The 27,954-nt window shown below is 35.5% G+C and overlaps 1 protein-coding gene across 1 annotated transcript in view; it reads left to right on the top strand.

The window, feature by feature from the left end:
* Ppfibp1 (PPFIA binding protein 1) overlaps positions 1-27,954 on the top strand; it is a 224,170-nt gene that overhangs the window by 190,810 nt on the left and 5,406 nt on the right. The window contains 15 exon segments of the mRNA XM_047548085.1: positions 1,727-1,881; positions 7,021-7,136; positions 7,998-8,054; positions 9,642-9,703; positions 10,165-10,193; positions 12,435-12,606; positions 13,071-13,103; positions 15,767-15,917; positions 16,424-16,552; positions 18,072-18,202; positions 18,205-18,221; positions 18,891-19,002; positions 19,115-19,203; positions 23,488-23,610; positions 24,090-24,215. Coding sequence (XP_047404041.1) covers positions 1,727-1,881; positions 7,021-7,136; positions 7,998-8,054; positions 9,642-9,703; positions 10,165-10,193; positions 12,435-12,606; positions 13,071-13,103; positions 15,767-15,917; positions 16,424-16,552; positions 18,072-18,202; positions 18,205-18,221; positions 18,891-19,002; positions 19,115-19,203; positions 23,488-23,610; positions 24,090-24,215 — 1,502 coding nt within the window.

Below are 27,954 nucleotides of genomic sequence, written 5' to 3' on the forward strand. Positions count from 1 at the left end.
GGATTTGTCTCTCTGGTTTTATTAATTTTTAGTTCATGTGTTTGAAATTTTGTTATTAGGATTTAGGATTGTTATACTTTCTTAAAGAAGTTACCCTATTATGGTTATGAAATGTTCCCCTTTATCTCTGAAAATACTTCTTGAAATTTATTTTATATATATCATATATATATATATATATATATATATAAAATCTGAAGTATATATATATATATACTTCAGATTTCTCAGGCTTACTTTCCCCTTCTTTTGCTTTTAATCTATTGATGTATTAATATTTAAAGTTTGACATATGTATAGAGCATATAGTTGTTATTTGCTTTTTACACACATTGAACATGTATACTTTTTAATTATAATAACTAAATCATTTATATTAAAATTAATTATTGTTGAAAAAAAAGAACACCTGATGTAAAAGTCACTGGAAAATTGGGTAAATGATAGGTTTGATGATTACTATTTTGGAAAATGGGTTGAATATTCCTGCTGTCAGGCTCAGAGAGATTGTTGGAATGCTTTTATTACAATTGTTCATTCTCTCATTTATCATATGGTACACAGCAACAGATTCATTTTATTGTTTGTTAACACTTTTTTATTTTGCAAATAAAAACTATATACATATATGTATATATATATATGTATATATTATTTATACATACATGTGTGTGTGTGTTTAAAACCACAGGCTTAACAACAAATAATACTGGGTATTTTTTCATATGCTTATTTGCCATTTGATAGTCCTCTTCAATGAGTTACCTGTTTTGTGTTTTGTTAATTTTCAGTTGCATTATTTGCTGATTGTTGAGTTTTCCAGTCTTTGTATATTTTGTAAACAAGTATGTGTATTGCAAAGAAAATATAAAAAGTTAATATTTCTGAAAGAAAAAAGATACTCAACATGATTAGATGTTAGGAAATGCAAATCAAAATGACAATGAGATAGTACTTCACATCGTTAGAATGTTACAATTTTTCTAAAAATGGAAAATAACAAGTGTTTGCAAGGATAGTAGAGAAATTGGAACCCTCATACAGTACTGGTGGTAATATAAAATGTAACCATTTCAGTGGTAAAGTATCTGTTCCAATTTTACCCAAATTTTCTTTCATGGGTCATGCTGTGATGTCATATCTAAACACTCTTGGCATGACTCATCATCATAGGACTTTCTCCTATGTTTTCCTCTAAATTTTAATTTTTTAATGTTTTATATTTAGGTCTATGATCTACTTGGAGTCCATTTTTGTATAAGACATGAGTAAAGTACTTGTAAAGTTTTTTTTTTCTTTGTTTAAATATTTTTTTTGTCATTTGGCAAATGAAGGTTCAATTTTTACAGCACAAATTGTTGAAAATATTATCCTTTCCCTATTAAATTAACTTTGTACTTTTGTCTAAAATAAATAAGTAAATAAATGATGCTGTTTCTACATGTAGCTGTTTTTCAAGTGATGCCAGGAAATACTGACTCTTAGATTTTTGAGAATCAGAAAAATTTTTACATTTGGGAATGGCAGTGTATAGCTCAGTTGTAGAGTACATGTTTATTAGCATGAGACCCTGGGTTCAATCCCTAGCACACCCTCTCAAGAGAAAAAAAAAAAGGAAAAGGGAAACAAAAGTATGTTTTATATAATTGGGATTCTTTTCTTACTCCAAAAGTGAAATAAGTGAAGAGTTGCTATTGTCTTCTTTTTACTTTTTGTCTTTTTTTAGGCAAAGATGGTGAATATGAAGATCTGCTCAATTCCAGTTCCATCTCCATTTTGTTGGATGCACAGGGCTTTAGTGACATAGAGAAAAGTTCATCATCTTCCCCAGTAATGGGATCTCCCAGTAGTGACCCATTCAACACAAGTGTTCCAGAAGAGGTAACTACAGAATGTTAATATTTTCTTCAAGTTGAAGAGATTGTGTCATTAAAAGTTAAAACATTGTTGATAACATGAAAACGTAGATTCTTTTCTCAGTTTAATTACTGAGTTGGTTCTAGTAATTTTTTGTGCCCTACAGGTTTCTCTCTTTCCCCATTCTTTGTCTTTAATCTGTGCTTCTTTCCTCTTTAAAAACATGCTGTGCGCAATGTCAAAATTGCTTATAAAATTTAGGAAAAACAAATCAGCTATAGTGGCATGCACCCAGCTAGTTGAGATGCTGAGCCAGGAGGATTACTGGAGTCCAGGAGTTTGAGACCAGCCTAAGCAACAGAGCCTGTCTCAAAAAATTTTTTTCAGGAAAAATCCCTTGGAGGTAGATATCCTTTTACATACAAGATTAGAATATTTATTAAAGAATACATAGGAAATAAATAAGGGGGGATAAAATGAGATAAAAGTAAATTTTATTTTAGTCATTTCTGATGGTGACTCTGAAAGATGATTAAATAAAATTTCCCTCAGATTTGTTTAAACTTGGAAAAGAAAAAGCCACTGTAGGAAATAAACATTCTTTTTTTGTTTTTTTGTTTTTTTGTTTTGCAGTGCTGGGAATTAGAACCCAGGGCCTTGTGCTTGCAAGGCAAGCACTCTACCAATTGAGCTATATCCCCAACCCAGGAAATAAACATTCTTAAACTCATTTACATTACATCAGACTGGTACATACATCAGTTTGTTATCTGTTATACACTAATTAAAAACTTTGCAGCTTGCTGATGAACATGCAAGTTGGGGAGGGCTCTGCAAGCATGTCTTATCTCTTTCCATTTGGTATCGACAGGGGTCTCACAAAGGCCAGGGGCTTGATTTCTCTGAGGGCTGTGAGCTCATATGTCCTATGGTGGAGGCTTTCTGTTGAACCTCAGCTAAAGACCTATCTAGAATTACATGTAACTGCTTGGCTTCCTCACAGTATGGTGACTATGTCCTAAGGGTGAGAATCCCAAGAGGACCAGGCAAATTTGTATCATCTTTTATGACTTATTTCAGAAGTCACATAGCCTCTCTTCGGTGTGACCCAGAACCGAGGACAGGTAACTTAGACACTGTCTCTTGATTGACAAATCAAAATATCACACTGTAAGAATGCATGGGGGGGGATATGTTGATACAACCATATTTAGAAAATATAGTCTATCATTTTACCCTCTGGCCACAATTTACATCCCTGTCGCCTGCATAGAGTCAGCCTTTCCCCAAAGACCTCTAGAAGCTGGTCATCCAGATAGATCAAGATGTAAGTGAAACTCCTCAGGTACAGTCTGGGGTATAGCTTCTTGACTATCATTTCAATTTAAGTACCTCCCCCCTGCACCACTACCCCCTACACACAAACTACAGTGGTGGGATAAGTGTACTGTAACTACTATAGGCTCTCCCATTTAAAGGAGGGAAAATTGACTGAGCTCAGTGGCATGTGCCTATAATAACAACTACTCAGTAAGCTAAGGCCAGAGGATCTCACATTCAAGGCCAACCTTGGTGACTTAGAAGACTGTGTCTCAAAATAAAAAAAAATGAAAAGGACTAAGGTTGTAGCTCAGTGACAAAGTACCCAAGGGTTCAATCCCTAGGATGAATGGATAGATGGAAAGAGAGAGAGAAAATTAAAGGCACACAAGTAGCCATAGTCTGCAGCAATTTCAAAATTTATCTAGGCAAGTGTTACCAGTTCCTGTATTAGGGCCCAGTCTTCCAGGCTCTGTGTTCTTCCATCCGAGTCTTCATTCCTTTTCCAAGTATTTGCAGATAAGTATTTATAGGCAGTTTGTGCCTGTAAAAGTGCCATAGAGGTCCCAAGCCACCTTTTCATTTTCTACCAGCTCTGTCCCTTTGTGTCTGATTTGGTATACTACTTGGTTTTTCTTTCTTTCTTTCTTTCTTTCTTTCTTTTTTTTTTTTTTTTTGTCGTTGTTGTTCTTTTTAGATATACATGAGAGTAGAGAGCATTTTTACATATTATGCATACATGGAGTATAACTTATCCTAATTAGGATCCCATTCTTGTGGTTATACATGTTGTGGAGTTAAACTGGTTATTTATTCATATATGAACATAGGAAAGTTATGTATGATTTCATTCCACTGTCTTTCCTATTTCCTCCCCCACTCCCTTCCCTTCATTTCCCTTTGTCTAATCCAATGAACTTCTATTACCACCTCCCCACCTCCTTTGTATGTTAGCATCCGCATATCAGAAAGAACATTTGGCCTTAGTTTTGGGGATTGGTTTATTTCACTTACAAGATAGTCTCCAGATCCATCCATTTACCAGCAAATGTCATAATTTCATTCTTTTTTATAACTGAGTAATATTCCGTTGTATACATATACCACATTTTCTTTATCTATTCTTCTGTTTAAGGGCACCTAGGTTGGTTCCATAGCTTAGCTATTATGAATTGAGCTACTGTACGCATTGATGTGGCTATGTCACTGTAGTATGCTGATTTTAAGTCCTTTGGATATATACCAAGGAGTGGGATAACTGGGTGGAATGATTGATCTCCATACTGCTTTTCAGAGTGGTTTCACCAATTTGTAGTTCCACCAACAATGTATGAGTGAACCTTTTTTCCCTACATCCTTGCCAGTATTTATTGTTGCTTGCATTCTTGATCATTGCTATTCTGACTGGAGTGAGGTAGAATCTCAGTGTAATTTTAATTTGCACTTCTCTAATTGCTAGAGATGTTGAACAGTGGTATACTACTTTAAATACTTGGAATCCCCTGTGAATCCCTTTATGATCCTCTGCAGGAGATAAAAGCATATCCACGTGTCTTCACAAGAAGCCTTTTTCTTAGTTTCCCTCTAAGGCTGCTGGAGGGCAGCCCCTGATTTTCAGTCTTTGGGTTTTTTAAATGGTTCAGTGAGATAGTTCAGTCTTTCTGTAGTGTCAACTAAAAGGCTTTACTGCCATGCCCCTGGCTTCATCTGAGACCAGGTTTTTTTGACAGTACTTGTGCTTGTCTTTACCCTGAAACCATGTCTTAATTTTAGTATAATTTAAGACTGGGAATGGGAAATAGTTTTATTTAACTAGTCTTAACTCCCTTACATTTATCAGTTCCTTCTTTGGTCATCTCTCCTCTCACATTTTGCTATAGTTAGAAAAAAACAAATGGATATCTTTACTTTCTCATATCAGTTCTTGATAATTACATAATGAGGAAGGGAAATTTGAATTGAATGAAAATGAATTCAAGGAGCAAACAACTAACATTTCTCTCTCTTAAATGTCAGAGAGGACGTTTGTCATATATCATTGATCAGGAATTAATTAAGAAATAATAACTAGTTTAGAGGGGGAAATCCCCTGCTTACTAACTATATATTCATACTGAAAGGAAAAATAACATTTGACAGTGGGTATGCTTCATTTGTACAGAGGGGCTGCTGTGTCATGTAGGATACACCCAGATGCTCTCCCGTCTTTAAACAAGAGTCTTTGCTATGTGAATGCTGGTTTAAGGATAGGTTTTTAGTTTGGAGCAAAAATAGTTGGATGAGAATTGAGGAGTTTAGCCACATTACTTAAGAAGAACCAAAAGGGAGATTTGAGCCTAGAGCTAAAGCCTTAAAGTTCAAAAACAAATCATGAAAGTGGGTCAAACTGTTTGTGTCATTATTTTCCCCTCATAATTAGAAATCCAAGGAGATATATGAACTTCAGGAAACAGGAATGATGGCTAAGTAAGTTGTCCAGGATTAATTATAAGATTCAACCTGAAAAAAAAAAAAAAAAACTAATAGTGAAATAATAGGACTTCATTTCATAACCTTTTATACACATATACACACACATACACACACACACATATTTATTTGATTTTTTTTTCCCAGTGGGGAGAATTGAACCCAGGACCTTACACATGCTAGGCAAATGCTCTACCATTGAGCTACACCCCTTTTATAACCTTATATAGTGTCAAAGGATGAGACTACCACTCAACAACAGAAACAAAAATTTCAAAGCTGAGTTCATTTGTTTGCTTAACCAAATGAGCTGTATGAGCTGATCCGATATGGGGTTTTTATAATGCTTGGAGTTTAAGAGTTGGTGGACTTTCAGAGGCAGGAGTGAGCTGACATCAGCTGTTGGTATGTGGTTACTAAGTTGAAACTGCTGCTGATTGAATATTGTGTAGAAGTGTGTCCTAGTGAGTCCTTGCTGTCTCCCTTTCAGAATCGAGGAGCTGTCACTAACTGTTTAACTTGCAGGAGTTTACTGGGATACATTTTGGTCATTTTCTTACTGGAATATTTTATAAAGTATTTCATTTATTAGTTCTTGATGTGACCCACAGTCTAACTGAAACCCTGAATATTAAAGTTCTTTTACAGATTCCAGTCTTAGAATACATGAAGCATTCAAGAAAATGTGTCATGCATTTTACTTGTTGCTGTAAATATTGTTATTAAGCAAAAATTTTTAGTGATAGCCACAAAGTACATTGTAATTGATTTAAATTACATTTTTTTAACCAATTCTGTGAATTGAAATTAGTCAACTAGTTCACACAGAATAATGATTAAATTGAGCTATGCACCATACTAGGCAAATGGCACAAATTAAAATGAAAGTTGTGCTTTGTCTACAATAAGTATTTTTATCTATCCAACTCTCATGTTAAGTCATTGCAACACTGGAGGGTGGGCACTGTCATGCTCATTATACAGAGGAAGAGACTAATGCAGTTAAAATCACATATGTGAGTGTGTCAGAGCCAAGGATTCAGCCAGGGCTTGAAGTTATTAATATTTGCTGTGAACTTGCTTAATGGTACTTGATACAGTCTTATTCACAGTATTCAATGTCTTTCTCAGAACCAAGTTCAAAAATTACCTCTCTCCAGAATGTTTTCTTTGATTAATACTTTTTTTTATATAGATGCTTGTTTTCTGAAATAATTTTATAAATATTAGAATAGAGTTCTAAACACAGGTGTAAAGATTTTGTCAATAGACCATTTATTCATCTTATTTATGTTTTGTTACTCTGTGGCTTAAGTCTTTGCTTGTTTGATTGAATGATTGATTTTTTGTATGTGTGTACTTTTATAATTACAGTTCCACACTAGCATCTTGCAAGTTTTAGTCCCTTCATTATTGCCAACATCTGTAGGAGTGGAAACTCCTGAAAAATCCAAGGTGCCTCCTAAGCCAGAGACGTCATTTGAAGAGAAGTATGTCATTTGTAGCCTACTGTTGCAATATAAATGTTCACAAAAGTAGATCAATGAAAAAGAAAGGCTTCACATGTATTTACAGACACAGTTTTCACTCAGGAAATGAGAAACAGGAAGACATATGCCGGGAACCCATAATCAGTTGTGTATTATTGATAATAAGGTATAAAGCAGGAAGTAATGGAACCTGAGCCTGGGAATGTGAGATGGGTGGGTTAGAGAGAGGTTTTAAGGAACTTGGATTTTACTTCCTAGATCATGGGTCACCACCAAAGGGTTGTAAGCAGGGTAGTAACAGTCACGTACCACAAGGCTATTTAAAAGATGGCTATGAAGGAAACAGGAGAGGGAATCCTTCTATAAGGCAAATAGAAATTTTTGCCGTCATAGTCCTAATTGCCTAATCTTACGTGTAGGCCAAATAAAATAAAGCAGAATATTAAAAAAATACAAATAGTTTTTTTCTTTCACTATTCTTATTTAGTTCTTGACAGTTATGTTCACATAGAACATATAGACAGTTCCTAACCTACAGTGTTTAACTCAGTGATTTTTCTGCTTTTACAATTTTGCTGTTTTTCACTTTCAATATGGTATTCAGTAAATTAGATGAACTATTCAATACTTCTTGTAAAATAGGCTTTGTGTTAGGTGATTTTGCCCATCTGTAGGCTAGTGTGAGTATCCTGTGTTTAAGGTAGGCTAGGCTAAGCTGCATTGTTGGGTAGGCATATTCAACATGATGATATTTCATTTCAACTTATTATGGGATTTTCAGGACTTAACACCATCTTAAGTCAGGGATCATTTTAAGATCTTTTATTCATGACATTAATAAATACCTTTTTTACATTTTAGTGATGGAAAAACAATCCTTGGTGCTGCTGTTGAAACCCAACTGTGTGATGGTCTTTTGTAAGTTACATATTATTGAATGTCAAAAGTGTGATTGAGCCTTGAGAAAGAAGAGGGTCTCTTACACTAACAATAATCAATATTAACAGTTAGTGTGTTGGTGACAATGAATGTATGTTAAAATTCTTTTTAAATATTTTTAGTCGTAGATGGACACATTATTTATTTATTTTTACATGGTAAAAGGATCAAACCCAGTGCCTCACACATATGAGGCAAAGGCTCCACCACTAAACTGCAACCCCAGCCCTAAATTAATGAATAAATTAATGCCTAGCTGTAATGATTGGGTGGGAGTGGAGGGTTGTAAGTTTACAAAGAAACACTAATTTACCATCAGTTCATGCCTTTTCGGATCTTTATCCTTTATCAGTTTTTATTTGAAGTTCAGTGCTTTTAATTCATTTTTGTACTGATTTGTATTTTTGATTCCAGCAGAAAAGAATCCCAGAGGGTGTTATGATGACTGGAAAAGTTGAAATAGTTTTAGGTTATTGTTGTTTGTTGGTTTTTGTTTCATTTTTAAATTTTTATACTTTCACTTTAATAAACTGACCTAATATGAATATTTATCCAAGTTGCAATCTGTATTAAATTAGAAAATTCTTTTATAGAGTAGTACTCAAAGACAAGGTTATTTCTGTTCTTGCCATTATCTTTTACTTTAGTTGGTTGTCAACACTACTAGCAACTTAAGTACACATAAATACAGAAGAAATGCCTTTTAAAAAGTTCACATATTTATATTAATAATTTTTAGAGGAAATACATTCCTTTTCTCTCTCTCTCTCTCTCTCCTTCCCCTTCCCTCCCTCCCTCCTTCTCTCTCTCTTTTCACTTTTTTAGTGGTATTGGGGATCAACCTATAGCCTCTTGCATGCTAAGCAAGAGCTCTACCACTGGAACTACTCCCCACCCCCTTTTTTTCTTTGTAAACTGGTCACACATTCCTGCCTTCAGTTTGTAAGAAAGTCCATTTCCATATCTGTATACTGAATGCTAATAATGTGAAAGAGAAAGTCTCTGAGTATTTATAGTATCATTTTGCCTTCCCTGAGATAACTAATGGATTAATATGGACAGCAATAGGGATTCCTCCATTTTGCTTGGATCAAACTATAAACAGATTGTTTTGGCAGGCTCAGAAAAGTGATTCCTTTGTGAATTGGAAAATAAAATTGTCATTCTTGATTTTATTAGAAGAATTAGATATAATAGTATATGAGTATTTAAATTTCCTGGTATAAATATATACATGCAAATGATGCACCATTAGTCCATGGAAAACACTGGCTTATTTTAAAATATTGACATCATGAGAATAAGTGCTTTTCCAGCTATTCTAACATGTATGAGACATTTAGAGTTATTGGCAGGACAGTTAACCACCTTTGCTTTTAAAAGAACTAAATGTTATATTTTAGTTAAGTACATAAGCGACTGTCTGATTCCAGATTTTCTTTTATTTCCAAGATTCAACCCACACACGTAATTTTAGTTTCTTACTAAGATGATCTACTTAGAAATAGGCACCAGAGTCACTATTATTAATCCTAATTATTATTTTTTTTGTTGTTTTTTTTTTAGAACTTCAAGTCTACAAAAGTCCAGTAGCCTAGGCAATCTGAAGAAGGAAACATCAAATGGGGTAGGTTCTGTGTTTCTTTCTGTTACCCCCCAAGAAGAAAATATTTAGAGATCTTCATCTTTTTTCATTTTGCAAATAAAACTTATAAAAATGCCTGTGATTTCTTTAATGGATAATTATTAGCTACCATGGCATGATTAATGATAAATATTAATTATGAATATAAAGGATTGGAAGTAGTTAATAAAACCAAGAATAGAGACTTTAATAGAACATTTTAGGAAATAAATGAAACTAAGATTTTGTAGCTTAGAAGTGATGTAAACTGGCTGGGGAAATAGCTCAGTTGGTAGAGTGCTTGCCTCGCAGGCACAAAGCCCTGGGTTCAATCCCCAGCACCACAAAAAAAAAAAAAAAGAAGAAGTGATGTAAACTTCCAATTTTGGAACAATGTGTGACAAATTCTGAATATATTAAGGATTCATATAACAACCTTAAATGTTGTCATTGTTTTGAACAGGAAAAAGGAGTCTATTCAGAAGTCTTCAGAGGTAATTTTATATCCAAATTAAAATATAAAAATGTTTTCAACTTCTATTACATGTAAGTTGCTTAAATGTCTCCAGTAGACCAAAAACTCAGAGCCACCAAAACATCATGCTAGTTGAAGGACACCGAGGTCACATTCTGTGATTCCATCTCTAAGAAATATCCAGAATAGATAAGTCCATAGAGACTGGATGTAGATATGTATTGAGGTGAGAGGAGTAAAAAATGGAGGAACTGCATAATGGTGAGGGGAATGTTGGAAAATGTTTTGGAACTAGATAGGGGTGGTGGTTGCACAACATTGTAAATGCCACTGAATTATTCATTTTGAAAAAGTTAATTTATGTTATATGAATATCACCTCAATCAGTTATTAAACAAAATCAAAACTACAAATTCACAACCATGTTACTCAATGTTCTTAATGACCATAAATGGGCTTCCTCAGGCCTCTTAATAGCCCTTCTTAGTAGGGTGTGGTGGTACACACCTATATCCCAGTGACTTAGGAGGATCACAAGTTCAGAGCCAGCCTGGGTAACTTAATCAGAACTTCTCACAAAATAAAAAATAAACAACTGGGTGTGTAGCTCAGTGGTAGAGCACCCCTGCATTCAGTCCCCAGAAAATGTGCTAAACAACAACAACAAAAAAGCCCTTCTTAGATTCCAGGAGTTTATTTATAACACCATTTCTCACCTGAGGCATACATTTTGGTGTTTTTAGGATGTCATCTACATGTACTTGTTTCCCCTCCTTTTCATTCTGAACTCGTAAAGGTTACAGTTGGGTTGACAGGCTACTTCAAGAGGCTGTCTCCTGACTGTTTACTTTTAGTACATGTGTTAAATGTAGATAAACTAGCAAGGCAGTTGGTAGAGACAACTGTCCCTTTAAGTCCTTTTTGTCTTGTCAGCTCAGTAAATGGTTTAAAGGATTTTGACATCAGTATTGAGACACATATAACAATACTGCTGCTACATCGCATCATCTGTAAACTTGCAGTTACTATGTGCAATAGATACATAGAATAAATCCCTGTCTTAAATGCTTGTGTTTCCCCTTACCCTTTCCTTTACCTGTGCAAAAGAAGGAACAGAAAGCAAAAGATATTAGAGACAAAAACATGAGACTAGAAGCATTTTGAGTAATACTAAAACAATATAATACTATAATACTATGATACTATAATTGCCAATTCAGATACCAAAAAGCCCAAAATAAGTAATTACTATTTGCACCTTCATTTTATTACTCTTTGACTATTAAAGTAACAGAGCAGAATCTTCTTATATGCTAATATAAAAGTCAGGGCTAATGCCTGCTTTGTAGAAGAATTACATTAGGCTTCTGTTGATACAGTTGTAAAATAAGAATGTGAACTGTGCTGAGCGTGGTGGTGCACTCCTGTAATCCCAGTGACTTGGGAGGCTAAGGCAGGATCTCCAGTTGAAGGCTAGCCTCAGCAACTTAGCAAGACCCTGTCTCAAAATAAAAAATAAAAGGGACTGGGGATATTCTCAGTGGTAAAGCACACCAGGGTTCAGTCCCCAGCACCCACCTGCCACCCACACACTGTGAACTGTATTCTAGTTCTATATCATAATTGAAATAAAAGTTAAGAAATCTCTTCTGGTTATAATACCTTCATTCTATGTCTTTTGAAGAATGAGGCAAATAAAATAAAATTTGAGCTGGGGTTGTAGCTCAGTGGGAGAGTACTTGCCTAGCAAGGGTAAGGCACTGGGTTAGATCCTTAGCACCACATAAAAAATAAAGAAATAAGAAATAAATATTAAATTCTTTAAAAAATAAAAAAGGAAAATTTGAGAATTTCTCTATCTTAAATATTTAAACTGTAAACACATTGATTATGGTTTAGTGATGAAGGTGTTTATCTTATTGCTATTGCTGTTTTTTTAAGTAGCTTTCAATGTGAATTTTTTAAAACTTCTAGTATCATATTTGACATTGGTAATCGATGTGTTACTTCAGTTTTTTTGTTTTTTGGTTTTTTTTTTCGCTGTTGTGTTGTTGTTGTTATTGTTTCCTGGTTCTGGGGATTGAATCCAGGTGCCTCAAACTTGCTAGCAAGTGCTCTACCATTGAGTTATGTGCCCAGTCCTTCGTTACTCTTTTAGCAAACATGCATTTATCTTGGTCTAATATTTAGTGTTGGACCTGGTATGTCCCAAGGATTGTGCACATCAATGCTCTGTCTTGCTGTTATCACCCCTTCTCAGGATAAAACTCCAGGAGAAAGTAGCACATTTGGGAACCTCCCTCCCAAAGTTCCAGGACGCGATGCCTCCATGGATGACAACCCCTTTGGCACTCGAAAAGCCAGATCTTCCTTTGGCCGAGGCTTCTTTAAAATCAAAAGTAGCAAAAGGACAGCAAGTGCACCAAACTTGGGTATGTGTGACCGAGATGCATGTGACCTGATCTTTGAGGGAAAAATAGGGAAAAGATCAATCTCTTCCCTTCCCTTATTCATCTATTTGTACATGAAGGTGAATGACATGGGGAGGGGCAGGTACAGTTAGCAAATAATGTTTCAGTGAATTTACTTTAGCAGCGTGAAGATGTATCAATTCTCACCATACTGTTTCCTGTGGTATAAATAGCAGAAAGATCTAAAACTGCAATTGTCCGTGGCATCATTATAGACAGTGTCCCATCTGTTTTAATAGTGGATAAGCTAACCCCCTTTTGACAGCCCTGGTGGAATCTATGTGTAACCTCAGAAGCACAGCACATGCCTTTCCTCCATGGTGTGTATTTGTGAGGAAGAGTCTCATCTGTGTTTCATTTTGTCACCCCCTGTGTTCTCTCCTTTGGGCTGCGTGTGATTGTGTGCATTGTTGGGATATCTGAAGATCGTAAACGAAGTGCCAGTGCACCCACCTTAGGTATCGTACCCCTGCATGCCAGCCTTCACCAGCACTGTGCTCCAAACCTATCTAATCCTTGCTCTTGGCCTGTATAATCTCTAGAAAGTGAGCTGACAGCAATCAGAAAATGTAGTTCTCTATTTCAGATTGTTTTTCCCGTCTTCTGCTAAAAAGTGTTCCATAGAACCTTTGCTTCCAAGCCTAAACACTGTTTTAGCCAAGGCTGTCTCACCTTGTGGGGAGCTCCGAGAGGCCCCAGAAGTGCTCTGAAGGTGGCAGAGTCCAGGGTAGGAGTGTCCTGGCATTGTCCTTCCCAGCTCTCTCACCCCTGGTGCACATATCATCATTCATTCACTTCTACTTCCTTTTCCATGTGTACCTTTTCCCCAGTCTCCAAAAAGAAATGTTTTTAGTCAGGTAGGGAGGCTTATAGAAGACATTGAAGATGATAGTTATAGGCTTACTTCTCTTAGGGGAACATTTTTCTGACATCTTACTGCTTTGAAGATGGAGACAACATTTAGCAACAACAGAGGCAACTTTACGTGTATCTGAAGAGTCACCTAAAAGTGATTTTAAGAGAGGAAGCTCAGTTTTCCTTTTTGTATGACAGTGTACAGTAGGGGAAAAAAAAAAAAAAGTCTTCAAAAGGATATAATGATTCTTTTAAAAATGAGAGCAAGCTAGGCAACATTCCCAGGGGCACAGTACCCATCTTGTCTATAGGGTGTGAATGGATAGACTCCCTTGGGTTTCCCCAGTAGGTGTTGTCACATTATATAGACATCCACATATGTATTCATGTGGACCAGCAAAAATGACATTCTCTCTTGTAGTCTTAAATGTCTAGAATGAGCCCTGGATGCATAAAATAAGATGATCTGTTCAGACAACTTTTTTTCAAATAATCTGCTGCATCTTTCTTAGAATTGAATTGTTGATGCTTAGAGGCAAATGCTGCTTACATATAACCTGTAATCACAGCCCTGCTTCATAGACAAGTCAACTTCTGCAACTTGTATATCTTGCTGCAATACTGTTCCTGTGATTTTTGTACAACTTTTACTTTCCTTTATTAAGTATAAAATCTCACATTGAAGAAATAATAGCCCTTATGTTTGTTAATGTACAACTATCCACTGACAGTTAAAAGAACTAAAATAAATCTGGCAGTAACAAATGTGGATGTTATTTTAAAGCAAAATAAATAGGTACTAACTTTATATCAAAAGGAAAATTTATGCATACCCAGTTTATTATTCTCTCACTGCCCAAGTCATAATAAATTGGGATAAATTTCTTTAAAAATTGCTAGACTGGGTGCCATGGCTCATGCCTGTAATCCCAGCTACTCAGGAGGCGTAGGCAGGAAGATTGCAAGTTTAAGACCATCCTGAACAATTTAGTAAGACCCTGTCTCAAAACAGAAAAAAAAAAAGTTTGGGCACTTCTTGGTTCAATCCCCAGTACCACAGTGTGAGGGGCAGCTAGTACTTAGTAACTGATGTGATCTAAATGCCAAAGGAGAAAAAGGGATAAAAAGAAAATGACAGAGTTTTAAATGGAATAATAAGGAAAATATTAGTTAAATGTCAAATAAAATTTAAGAAACTCAAGGAAATTGAATGGATTTGAGTACAAAATGTCTCTGGCACATTGAATTGGGAGCATGTACAAATATTCAGATACTGAGACTAGATCAGACTAGGCCCAGAAATTTTTATTCCACCTGCTCATAAATGAGTAAAACCATCACTTAGTGCAAAGCGTAAGCTGGGCATAGTAGCACATGCCTGTAATCCCAGCTGCATGGGAGTCCAAGGCCAGAGGATCTCAAGTTTGAAGCCAGCATGGGCACTGCTTATTGAGCCCCTGCTTCAAATGAAAAATGGGCTGGGAATGTGGCTCAGTGATAGAGTGTTTGCCTAGCATGTATGAGGTCCTGGGGTTCAATTTCTAGTACCCCCTGCAAACACACACACACACAAACAAAAACTATTATTAATGCCAAGTTTAGAGGGGGTAAGATTGTCAAAAGATCCTACAGAGGGAACTTGCAATCTTAAAATGGAATAAGAGGAAAAGAAACCAGGGATGCGCTGAGTGGCACACACCTGAGATAGAAAGATAGCAAATTTGAGGCCAATTTCAGTAATTTAGCAAGAATATCTCAAAAAAAAGGGTAGGGATGTAGTTCAGTGATAGAGTGTCCCTGGGTGCAATCCCTAGTACCAAAAAAAGGGTGGAGGAATGCTATAGCAAAGAAGATACTGTCAGATGGTGATCTAGGAGTGTCAGGACAGCAACAAAGGGAGATAGTGCTTTTAAAGAGTGTGGAAAGTAGTCAGCAGTGCCATGAAACTAACTGTAAGATTAAGGATAATTTCATTAAGAGTTCATATCACTTGAGGAAATATTTTAGCAGTCCCATCTCACGCTTTTAATCTCAACACAGTTATGATTTTAAGTTAATGAACTTTATACTCCAGAGAGTAAACTGTAGAATAGAATATACATTTGTGTTCCATTTTTTCATTTTTACTGGAGCTCTCTATCAGTCACTGATTTATAGAGCAACAGAAGAAGAATCCTTAACAGTTGCTAAAACCAAGGTTAATTTCTAATCATGTTTATTCTGCCTTTTAAAATTCATCAAGTCTTCTATTCTGTTCTTGGAATAGCTGAAACAGAGAAGGAGACAGTGGAGCACCTAGATCTGACTGGTGCATCTTCTCAGGCCAAAGATTCACAGGGGAACAGTCCTTTCCAGTTATCTCCACCATCTCCAGATTCTAAAAAAAAATCCAGAGGTATCATGAGACTCTTTGGAAAGTAAGTAAAAGAGTGAATGAGTAGAGTGGGATTTGTCTTACTTCTTGCTGAAATGTAGGGATAAGTGGAAAACTGGCTGAAAAATGGATATGAAATTATAGTTTTTATGTTCCTCCTATGAAAGGAAGATTGTGACTTGAGATTCATTAACTCATCGGACCTCAGTTAAAGCTTGAGTACAGATTTTTATGTTACTGCACTGCAAGGAAGAACAGCTCAAATCTACACACCAGTTTAAAAAAATTCTGATTAGCTGTGTTCTGTGTGCACCCTTGTAGTAGACTGAGGCAGGAGGATCACAAGTTTGAGACCAGCCTGGGCATCTTAATGAAATCCAGTCTCAGATTTAAAAAAATAAAATAAAAAGAACTGGGGGTATAGCTCAGCAGTAGAGTGTCCCTGGGTTCAATACCCAGTACTGCCAAAAAAATAAGTTCTGATTAACTTTAAAGTCTAAGACTTCCCAATATCTAATATGTAGCCATGTGGGGTTGTGTCTTCTTCAGACTTAGGAGAAGTCAATCAACTACATTCAATCCAGATGACATGGCTGAGCCTGAATTCAAAAGAGGAGGGACAAGGGCAACAGCAGGCCCCCGATTGGGTTGGTCTCGAGATTTGGGACAGTCTAACAGGTAAGAATAATCAGTGAATGAACTTTAGCATCTCTACCCATGTGTCAAGGCCTCAGAGACACCTGCAGTATACTGTCACCTGATTAAATAATCAAAAGTATAACTTTCTGCCAAAGAGGGTTCATCGTCTTTAGAGTGCTGTGGTTTGTCAGTGATGGTTAGAGCTGTTTGAGCTAGGAAAGGAGCCAGAGCTAAAGTGTCAGCCACATCTGTACTACAGTGGCATTTTATATAATTTTTGTTTTAGAGATACTATGAAGAACAGCCTTGGACAGTATAGTGGTTAAAAGTAGGTTCAAGGGGTCAGGGTGCAGTTCAGTGGTACAGAGTGCTTGCCTAGCATGTGTGAGATGCTACGTTTGCCCTTCAGCACACCATACACACACACACACACACACACACACACACACACACACACAAAGAGTGAGTTGAAACTTGGGTTTGGTTTCCATCCTTACCACTTTCTACTAGCCAGGTGATCATAAACAATGACTCTAATGCTGTGTAAACTTTCTTGTCATAATAATAATAATTAAGACCCACCCCAAAAGGTGATTGTGAAGATTAAATGAGTTAATATGTGTTAAGTATCTGGCAAATCATAGCCATTCAATAAATATTAGAGATTAGTGGAGTCTTTGAAAGCACTAAAAGACAAATTCTATCAGAATTCTTAGGCTTATCAAGGCTATGTAATGTTTTATGTATTAAAACTCTTAAGAACTTTTCCTACATCCTTATCAAAGTGGAGAACAATTCTGACTTTCTAAGCGAAAGGTGGAGTTGGCAAACATACAGTACAAGGTGTTGATAATAAATCTAAAACAGTCCCTCGCACACAGGCAGGTCACTGGACACAGGTTTCCACAAGGAGGAAATTCCCTTTGCCTTTTCCAAATACCTAGTGGTCTCGTTTGCCATATGTTTTCTTTGAACACAATAAAGGACTTCCTTGTGCATTAAAAAAAAAAAAAAAAAAAATTCAAAGTCATGTTCATCTTCACCCCCAAACAGGAAGGAATACTGTGTCTAAGTAAAAGCATACAAATTTTGTTTTGATTACTCTTTCCTACACTCAATGGCAGCATATTGTCCTCTTTCATATGTTGTCATCAGAAAAGAAACCATAATTCTGTAAAAGTTCATTCAAGTTAGACTTGAGTTTTTTCAATCCTAGTTGTGTTTTGCTTGGGAATCCAGTCTTGAAACAACATTGGTTGAAACTGGTACAGTGACTTGTGTTGGTTCAACTTAGTATTTTTCTATAGAACAAGTTCTTGCTAAATCATATTAAATCTTTTGTAGTTTTATTTAAAATGAAGACAGTGGTCTTAGAAGATAACTTTCAGCTCTAGTTCAACTTCCTGCTCCAAATACACATCAAAAATTGTTTTTCATGGTCAGCAGTGTATCACCAGGGAATATCCATATCTGTTGAATGTAGAGTTGTTCAAAACTGAGGATAAGCCACAAAATTGTCTTTGAATTGTTTCTCATGCATTTGTTCATTTTCCTGCAGTGACTTGGATATGCCATTTGCCAAATGGACCAAGGAGCAAGTTTGTAATTGGCTTGCAGAACAAGGTTTGGGATCCTACCTGAATTCTGGCAAGCACTGGATTGCATCTGGTCAAACACTTTTGCAGGCTTCTCACAAGATCTAGAGAAGGTGACTACTTCTCTATTTTATTATAAAATACTGAGAGAAAGAAAATGTAAATATAGGATAGCTTTTTATTCCAGGAAGGGTCACGGGTGGAGCCAAAGTTAGTAATCTTGAAATGGTTTGAGTTTTCAACCGCTTCATACTTATTTCATCGCATGGACTTAAAGGAAGGGCCGGTCTTAATGATTCTTTGTGGAACACATAAGCCACTGAGAATTCTATTGAAAAATAATTTATACAGCCATACTAATAAACCTTAAGCTCATATGACTTAAAATCATTTTGTGGCTTTATCATTGACTTATATTTTCAATGTAATATATGCAGTTCTTAGCTTTGCAAAAGGAAAAGACTCCCAATGTTCTGTGTCCCAGGTGTTTAAAATTTTGCACAAAATAAGAGTAAAGTTCCCATTGTATGCTATAGTTCCTATTTTACAAAGAAAATGAGTCACTGGGGGTTGTCTAACATGTCACTAAATAAACTGTGGTCATCTTGGCTCTCTAGGGGGCCTCTTATCCAGCAACATTTTACTAGCCTCAGTTAGTGTTTTGATTTAATGTAGATTGGGTCCTTACTGCTAGCTTCATTTTGGAAGAATTTGCATCATTTCCAGAGTCATCAAGCCCATATAGATAGAATTATAAGTTTAATTATTGTTTATTGTTTCAGGAACTTGGAATCAAGCATTCACTTCATCGAAAGAAACTCCAGCTGGCACTGCAAGCCCTGGGATCTGAGGAAGAAACCAATCATGGGAAGCTAGATTTCAATTGGGTCACTAGTAAGAGCTTTTTATTCTTAATAAAATAATAAATAAATATTGTTGTCTTTTCTTTTTAATCACAAAAACAGATGTTTTGTGACACTGTAACAACACTGGTTCTTTCCTTTAGGATGGTTGGATGATATTGGCCTCCCCCAGTATAAGACCCAGTTTGATGAAGGACGGGTAGATGGTCGAATGCTGCATTATATGACAGTTGTAAGTGATTCTTTGCTAGGGTTTGGAGGATTAAGACTTTTTTCTCTGAAAAACATACGAGTAATCAAAATACAATGTTTTCCTAATAGTTCCACCAGAGTATGAAGGTGTTGCTTTAACTTGAGGAAGGGGAAATATTTCCTGTGACTAGAAGTTGTGGAATTTGTTGATTGCAACTGCTCTGGGATGATCTGAAACCTCAGTTTAAGCTAAGCAAAACTTAATTTAAACTAAGCTATACAGAAGGTTGATTTATACATATTCAAAAAGGTGAACATTGAAGTGTATACTTTGTCTAGATGAGTTTTATGGCATATTGAATTAAATCTCATAAAGACATTTTTAAATAGAAAGTGGCATTCTGAAGCCCTAGAAGTTTCTAAGTTGTGTATTCTCATATGCGATGACTATTCAACAGAGGCATCCTCTTTGGCCTGACATCCACACCCAAGTGACTTACCTTCTCCATTCCCATCTCTTGGACATCTGTTGCCTGAAACACTTCTGGCTTCAGCCCAGTTCTGTAAGGGCAGGAGTTACTGGGGTAAAGGAGAAGAGGGGAAGGCTAGACTTTCACTCTGGTTTCTTCTTTACTGTACATTTCTAGCCTTCCAGCCAATGAGTAGAAAAACTCTGACTTTAAAACAATGAGAGAACCTGATATGATGGTGCACAGCTATAATCCTAGTGACTTGGTAGGCTGAGGCAGGAGGATATCAGCCTGGCAACTTAGTGCCCCCCTCTCAATTTTTTAAAAAAGGAATGGAAATATAGCTAGTGGTATAGCATCTCTGAGTTCAATCCCCAGTACCACAAAAAAATTAAACAACAAAACAGTGGAAGAGATGGATTCCAGGAGAATATTGTTCTAGATTCCATAGTATGATTAATGTTCTACTTAAGATACTTTTATTTGAATACCATTCTCAGATGGTATCCCACAGATATCATCTTTTTAAATAAGAATAACTAGCTTGGGTGAGAATCTCTTAATATCTAAGAAATGTGAATTTTGGGTCATGGTATTTGTTTTCTTCTCTTACCATTGAACCAAAACCCTTTTATTGGTGGCAATATCATGTGAACCTGCATTCGATAATACTGATATGTGTAACATTGCTTATTTGTTTGTTACGTACCCTTTTAAGCATTTTACTCATATTGATACTTGATTTTAAATAGCCCTTTGGGTTAGTACTAATATTATCCCCATGATTTAGATGAGGCAACAGGAATCAAGAAATTGGGTAACTTAAGTTTCCATAGTTAGAAAATGGTAGAAAGCCATAAAGCATTTAAACGCAAGCTGTTTCCAGATCTCCTTCTTAATAGTTCACTGTTCTGCCTGGAACAAATTCAGTGACTATTTACCTGCCTATCTAGATATGAGTATGTTTCCCTGGGAATGTGAGCAGGCTTAAAGTCACAAAAAGGGTATGCATAACTTTTGTGGCTATAAAAGTGTAAATTACCTTGAAAAATGCAATCCATAAGTAATAGGTCACAAAACACCTGCTTTAATGCAGTATCCTGGATTGGATCCTGGAACAGAAAAAATATTCTTAGTGGTGGAAATATTGGTGAGAACTATAAATAAATATCTGAATAAGTCTGTAGTTTAATTATTTGATTGTCTACGTTAATCCCTTAGTTTTGATGAATATAAAGATGTTAATATTATATGTTATATTACTATAAGATGTTAATATTAGGGGAAGCTGGGTAAAAAACTTATAGAACCATATACTATCTAGCAACTCTTCTATGTATCTAAAATTACTCTAAAATAAAGGGTTTTTTTTTTAATATAAAAGCAGAAACTTTATTTAAAACTTTATTTATTTAAAAGGAAACTTTATTTATTTGTGTTGTTATACATGGACACAATACCTTTATTTTATTTATTTATGTATGAAGTGCTGAGGATTGAACCCAGTGCCTCATGGGTGCTAGGCAAATGCTCTGCCACTAAGCTACAACCCAGGCCCTGATCTTTCCTTCTAAGACTCTTCAAAATATAAAGATTTTCAAAAGTAACATTTTATTTACACAGGAAACATTATGTATGTAAATTTTTTAATCTGATAGATTTAATTAGATGAAAATAGCCAGTAGTAAAATATATGGACCATTCTGTACCTCAATTTTAGATAAAATATGTAAAATGCTTTTTCTAATGTATCATAAGATCCTGTCTTTAAGAAATTAATCCTGAAAAAATTTCAGGAAATTATTTTTGCTCAGTTAGTAGCCTTAAGATTTAAACTGCTAATACTTTTATTCTTAAAGTGTTCTATAGTAGATTCATTTTTTTTTCTTCTTTTTTCCTCTCAAGAAATGTGTTATCAGGCTGGGGATATAGCTCAATTGGTAGAGTGCTTGCCTTGCAAGCACAAAGCCCTGGGTTCAATCCCCAGCACTGCAAAAAAAAAAAAAAAAAGAAATGTGTTATCAGTAGGGTGTGCCTAAAGTGGATGTTTTCCTTGTTTACTTTCTGGGTGTGTTTGGAGGTAGAATGGTTCCCCAAATCACTATCTTCAGAAATAATTTATTTTGGTGTGTTTGTATTTTTAAAAATGTTCCCAGTGGCCACAGACTGATGAAAGTTTTTCCTTGAAGGGGTGATAGGTGATGTATGTTAATGCTTATAATTTCTTCATTTCTCTTCTCTTTTTCACTCTTACCAAAAACCCTTGTACCAAGTGACAGTATTTGCAAAATTGGTCATAATGTCTGCTAGTGAAGGCATAGTAATGTAGAACTAGAAAACTCTTAAGACCAGGAAATAGTACAGCAAGCAAGAGCACATTCTTCTGAGTTACTCCAAAATTTTATGTGCCTTAGTTCAGAGAACCAAACCTTGGACATAGTGGTTCTTTAGCTATCTGCCAAAAGAAAAAAGGGGCAGTTTGAGAGATGCCTTTCATTGTTCTTCTTAAGTATCAGCTTTACCTGCAGATAAAGTTGCAGAAACTAAGGAGAAAACAAAGAAATTCCTTTATTTGCAGTTTGTGCAAATTACAACAAATAGGGCTAGGAATGTAGAGCACATGCTCAAGGCCCTGGGTTAAACCCCAGTGCCAAAATCAAAAAACAAGTTTTCTTTTATTCTGTGATCCAGCAAGTGCTTTTCTTTTTTGTGTGTGTGCAGTCACGCATGTGTGAGGATAAAAATTTTTTATGAGAGAAAGGAAAATACAGCTGATTGAATTAATTTCACATTTCCTGGATGACTTTTCACTTCATTCTGAGACAATCTCAGTTGGTCAGGGAGATGAAACATTTCTGACAGATAAAATCATAATTAGAAATTTGTTCACAGAGATGATAGGCAAGATTTAGCTGAAATAAAAACTCATTTTACATTGTATTTCATACCTGTAGGAAAACTAATCCTAATATAAAACTAATAACAGAAAGCACATTATGTCATCATTGTCAGCACTTACATATAACTAAAAAGTCAAGTAATTGACAACTGTGTATCATAGTACAATATTTTTCACTTCATGCAGACTGTTAATAAATTTAAATCATGTTTTCTGTAGTTTCCTTAGAAAATAGAACATATTTGGAATCAAAATATAAATTCCTCATTTATGATATAAAATACAACAGTAAATGATTCAAAAGTAAAATTTGACATTTGTTCTAATTGATTAGTGTATTTTCCCTTGGAATTTCTTCTCTCCTTTTTCCTTTGTAACAATACTCCAAATTATTTAAAAGTTCACAAAAGTATTTCATTGTTTTAACTCAAGTTCAGTATAAATGCCAATCTGCAGCTACCAAGATACCTACTACTATGAAATGATGTAATAGTTACATGTGCCCATTGGTCAGCACCTATTCCACAATAGAAGTGCATTCAGGACACACCTCTTGGGAGAACTGATTTGGGTTTATTTCATTGTACTTTTCCCCTCCTGCACATAGGATCTAGGTTTATTCAGTCACTTGAGGAGGAGTGCTCAGAGAGTGCTTTTCAAGTGTTTTCAAGTGTTTTCCAGAGGCCTGGAATTCTGTTAACTATGAGAGCATCTGAGGGAAAAGCAGTTGGTAGTCGTCTTCCTTTGAAACATTAATCTGGGATCTTGGAGAGAATTTTATTTGGAACAGGAAAAGGGTTTGGTTACTAAATAAAAGCTTAGAAAGCACAGGCAAGGTCTTGGGGCATTTTGTTTTAAGTGGCTCTTCTACTTCTTCGGTTTTCTGAGATTTCCCTAGAAAGGTCTTCCTACTATGAGGCCAGCACAGTGAGCCTACCTTTGTTCTTTTTTGCAGGATGACTTACTGTCTTTGAAGGTTGTGAGTGTCCTGCACCACCTCAGTATCAAAAGAGCCATTCAGGTCCTGAGGATCAATAACTTTGAACCAAACTGCTTACGGAGGCGGCCATCTGACGAGGTAGCACATCAGGGAAGACTCGAGCATGCATTTTACGTGCTTGTGCCTGAAGAGCTGGTCTCCTAAAAACCTTGAATCCAACCTCACTTATTTTTTGGACTTTCTTTTCCTATAACCCTATCTAATCCCCCACCATGATGGTCCCCTGTGTAACTAAAGTCAAGGGTTACTTTTCATTTATGCTTCCTCCTTTTCATGGGTATATTTTTTCCTGCCTCCTTAATCCACAGAGTTAAATATCACTATGAAGACTTCCTCTCCCTTTTCTTATTAGTGTGTAAAAAAGTTTGAAACTTTGTCATATAAATCCTTTAAAAGAGAATTCAGATTAGCAAATACTTTGTACCCTTTCTTTAAACCTTTAGTGGGATGTTAAGTAATGGTGCTCAATGGGCAGACTTTTTGGATTTTTGTGGGTCTGATATTGATGATCATGTCCCAACAACTAAAGTTCATGGTGATTTTTTTTGTTCATACAGAATAGCATCACCCCATCTGAGGTTCAGCAGTGGACCAATCATCGAGTGATGGAATGGCTACGCTCTGTTGATCTGGCAGAATATGCCCCAAATCTCAGAGGCAGTGGTGTCCATGGTGGTCTCATGGTAAAGCTCTGTTACTATTCAATTGACTTCTCATTTTGTTTCCTTTTAGTCTAAGGAGTATGGTATTACAGGTCAAGTATCCCTAATCTGAAATCTGAATTGCTCCAAAATCTGGAAAGTTTCTGAGTTTCCATACCACAAATGGAAAACTTACATCTGAACTCATGGTATGAGTTGCAAAGTGTAGGTGTGCTAATATAATTTAATATTATATAAATATAATATTATATAGCTTAATATTATGTAAGATTACCATGAGTTTATGTATATAAAGTATCTGAAATGTAAATGAATTATGTGTTTAGACTTGTGTCCCATCCCTGAGATATCTTATTATATATATGGAGATTTTCCAAAATCTTAAAAAAAAAAAAGTCCAGAATACTTTGGTCCTAAACATTTTGGATAAAGAATAGTCAACCTTTATCAATGTACTTGTCCTAATCCTAGATCATCTTTCCCAACCCTCCTGTACTATTTCTAGTAACTTTTACTCTCAGGGTGTTTTTATTTATATTATAAAACTCTAGATCAGATTTAAATCCATTCTTTTACTGTTCTCCTTAATGTTGAATATCATGTAGCCACTATCTTTCATATGATCATGATTTAAAACCCTTCCAAAAGACATAACAATCATAAATATCTATGCCCCGAACATTGGCTCATCCATGTACGTCAAACAAATCCTTCTCAATTCCACAAATCAAATAGACCACAACACAATAATACTAGGCGATTCTAACACACTTCTCTCACCACTGGATAGATCTTCCAAACAAAAATTGAATAAAGAAACCATAGATCGCAATAACACAATCAACAATTTGTACTTAATGGATATATATAGAATATACCATCCAACAAAGAACGAATACACTTTCTTCTCAGCAGCACATGGATCCTTCTCTAAAATAGACCATATTTTATGCCACAAAGCTACTGTTAGCAAATACAAGAAGATAGAGATACTACCTTGTATTCTATCAGATCATAATGTATTTAAATTAGAAATAAACGACAGAATAAAAAACAAAACTTCTCCAATACCTGAGATTAAATAGTACGCTATTATATGATGAATGGATAACAGAAGACATCAAGAGGGAAATAAAAAAATTCTTAGAAGTAAATGAGAACAAAGACACATCATATCCAAATCTCTGGGACACTATGAAAGCAGTACTTAGAGGAAGATTTATTTCATGGGTCCCATTCAACAAAAGAAGTAAAAATCAACAAATAAACGACTTAACACTACAGCACAAAGCCCTAGAAAAAGAAGAGCAGATCAACACCAAACGTAGTAGAAGACAGGAAATAGTTAAAATCAGAACCGAAATCAACAAAATTGAAACAAAAGAAACAATCGGAAAAATTAACAAAATAAATAGTTTGTTCTTTGAAAAAATAAACAAAATTGATAAACCCTTAGCCACACTAACAAAGAGAAAGAGGGAGAAAACTCAAATTACTAAAATTCGGAATGAACAAGGAAATATCACAACTGGTACGAGTGAAATACAAAACATAATTAGAAGCTATTTTGAAAATCTATACTCCAACAAAACAGAAAACTTCGAAGACATCAACAAGTTTCTAGAGACATATGAATTACCTAAACTGAACGAGGAGGACATACACAAATAAATCAATTTCAAGCAATGAAATAGAAGAGGTCATCAAAAGCCTACCAACAAAGAAAAGTCCGGGACCAGATGGGTTCTCAGGCGAGTTCTACAAAACCTTTAAAGAAGAGCTCATTCCAATACTCCTCAAGTATTCCATGAAATAGAAGAGGAGGGAACCCTCCCAAACTCATTCTATGAAGTCAATATCACCCTGATACCTAAACCAGACAGAGACACATCGAGGAAAGAAAATTTCAGACCAATATCCTTAATGAACATCGACACAAAAATTCTCAACAAAATTGTAGCAAATCGCATCCAAAAATATATTAAAAAGATAGTGCACCACGATCAAGTGGGTTTTATCCCAGGGATGCAAGGTTGGTTCAACATCTGGAAATCAATAAATGTCATTCACTATATCAACAGACTTAAAGTTAAGAATCACATGATTATTTCAATAGATGCAGAAAAAGCTTTCGATAAAATACAGCATCCCTTCATACTCAAAACACTAGAAAAAATAGCAATAGTGGGAACATTCCTTAACATGTAAAGGCCATCTATGCTAAGCCCATGGCCAATATCATTCTAAATGGGGAAAAACTGAAAGCATTCCCCCTAAAAACTGGAACAAGGCAGGGATGCCCTCTTTCACCACTTCTATTCAATATCGTCCTTGAAACTCTAGCCAGAGCAATTAGACAAACCAAAGAAATTAAAGAGATATGAATAGGAAAAGAAGAACTCAAACTATCCCTATTTGCTGATGACATGATTATATATTTAGAGGAACCAGGAAATTCCACCAGAAAACTTTTAGAACTCATAAGTGAATTCAGTAAAGTAGCAGGTTACAAGATCAATGCTCATAAATTCAACGCATTTTTATACATAAGTGACGAATCTTCAGAAAGAGAAGTTAGGAAAACTACCCCATTCACAATAGCATCGAAAAAAATAAAATACTTGGGAATCAATCTCACAAAAGAGGTGAAAGACCTCTACAATGAGAACTACAGAACACTGAAGAAAGAAATTAAAGAAAACCTTAGAAGATGGAAAGATCTCCCATGTTCTTGCATAGGCAGAATTAATATTGTCAAAATGGCCATACTACCTAAAGTGCTATACAGATTTGATGCAATCCCAATTAAAATCCCAATGATGTACCTTACAGAAATAGAGCAAGCAATTATGAAATTCATCTGGAAGAATAAGAAACCCAGAATAGCTAAAGCAATCCTTTGCAGGAAAAATGAAGCTGGGGGTATTACAATACCAGAACTTCAACTATACTACAAAGCAATAGTAACAAAAACAGCATGGTATTGGTACCAAAATAGACAGATCAATGGTACAGAATAGAGGACATGGACATAAACCCAAATAAATTTAATTTTCTCATACTAGACAAAGGGGCCAAAAATATGCAATGGAGAAAAGATAGCCTCTTCAACAAATGGTGCTGGGAAAACTGGAAATCCATATGCAACAGAATGAAATTAAACCCCTATCTCTCACCCTGCACAAACCTCAACTCAAAATGGATCAAGGACCTCGGAATCAGACCAGAGACCCTGCATCTTATAGAAGAAAAAGTAGGTCCAAATCTTCAACATGTCAGCTTAGGATCAAATTTCCTTAACAGGACTCCCATAGCACAAGAAATAAAAGCAAGAATCAACAACTGGGATAGATTCAAACTAAAAAGCTTCCTCTCAGCAAAGGAAACTATCAGTAATGTGAAGAGAGAGCCTATAGAGTGGGAGAAAATCTTTGCCACTCATACTACAGATAGAGTGCTAATTTCCAGAATATATAAAGAACTCAAAAACTCTATACTAAGAATACAAATAATCCAATCAACAAATGGGCTAAGGAAATGAACACACTTCACAGAAGAAGATGTATAAGCAATCAACAGCTATATGAAAAAATGTTCAACATCTCTAGTAATAAGAGAAATGCAAATCAAAACTACCCTAAGATTCCATCTCACCCCAATTAGAATGGCTGTTATCAAGAACACAAGCAACAATAGGTGTTGGTGAGGATGTGGGGGAAAAGATACACTCATACATTGCTGGTGGGGTTGCAAATTAGTG

The sequence above is a fragment of the Sciurus carolinensis genome, chromosome 4 (assembly GCF_902686445.1).
Source record: "Sciurus carolinensis chromosome 4, mSciCar1.2, whole genome shotgun sequence".
Lineage (NCBI taxonomy): Eukaryota > Metazoa > Chordata > Mammalia > Rodentia > Sciuridae > Sciurus > Sciurus carolinensis.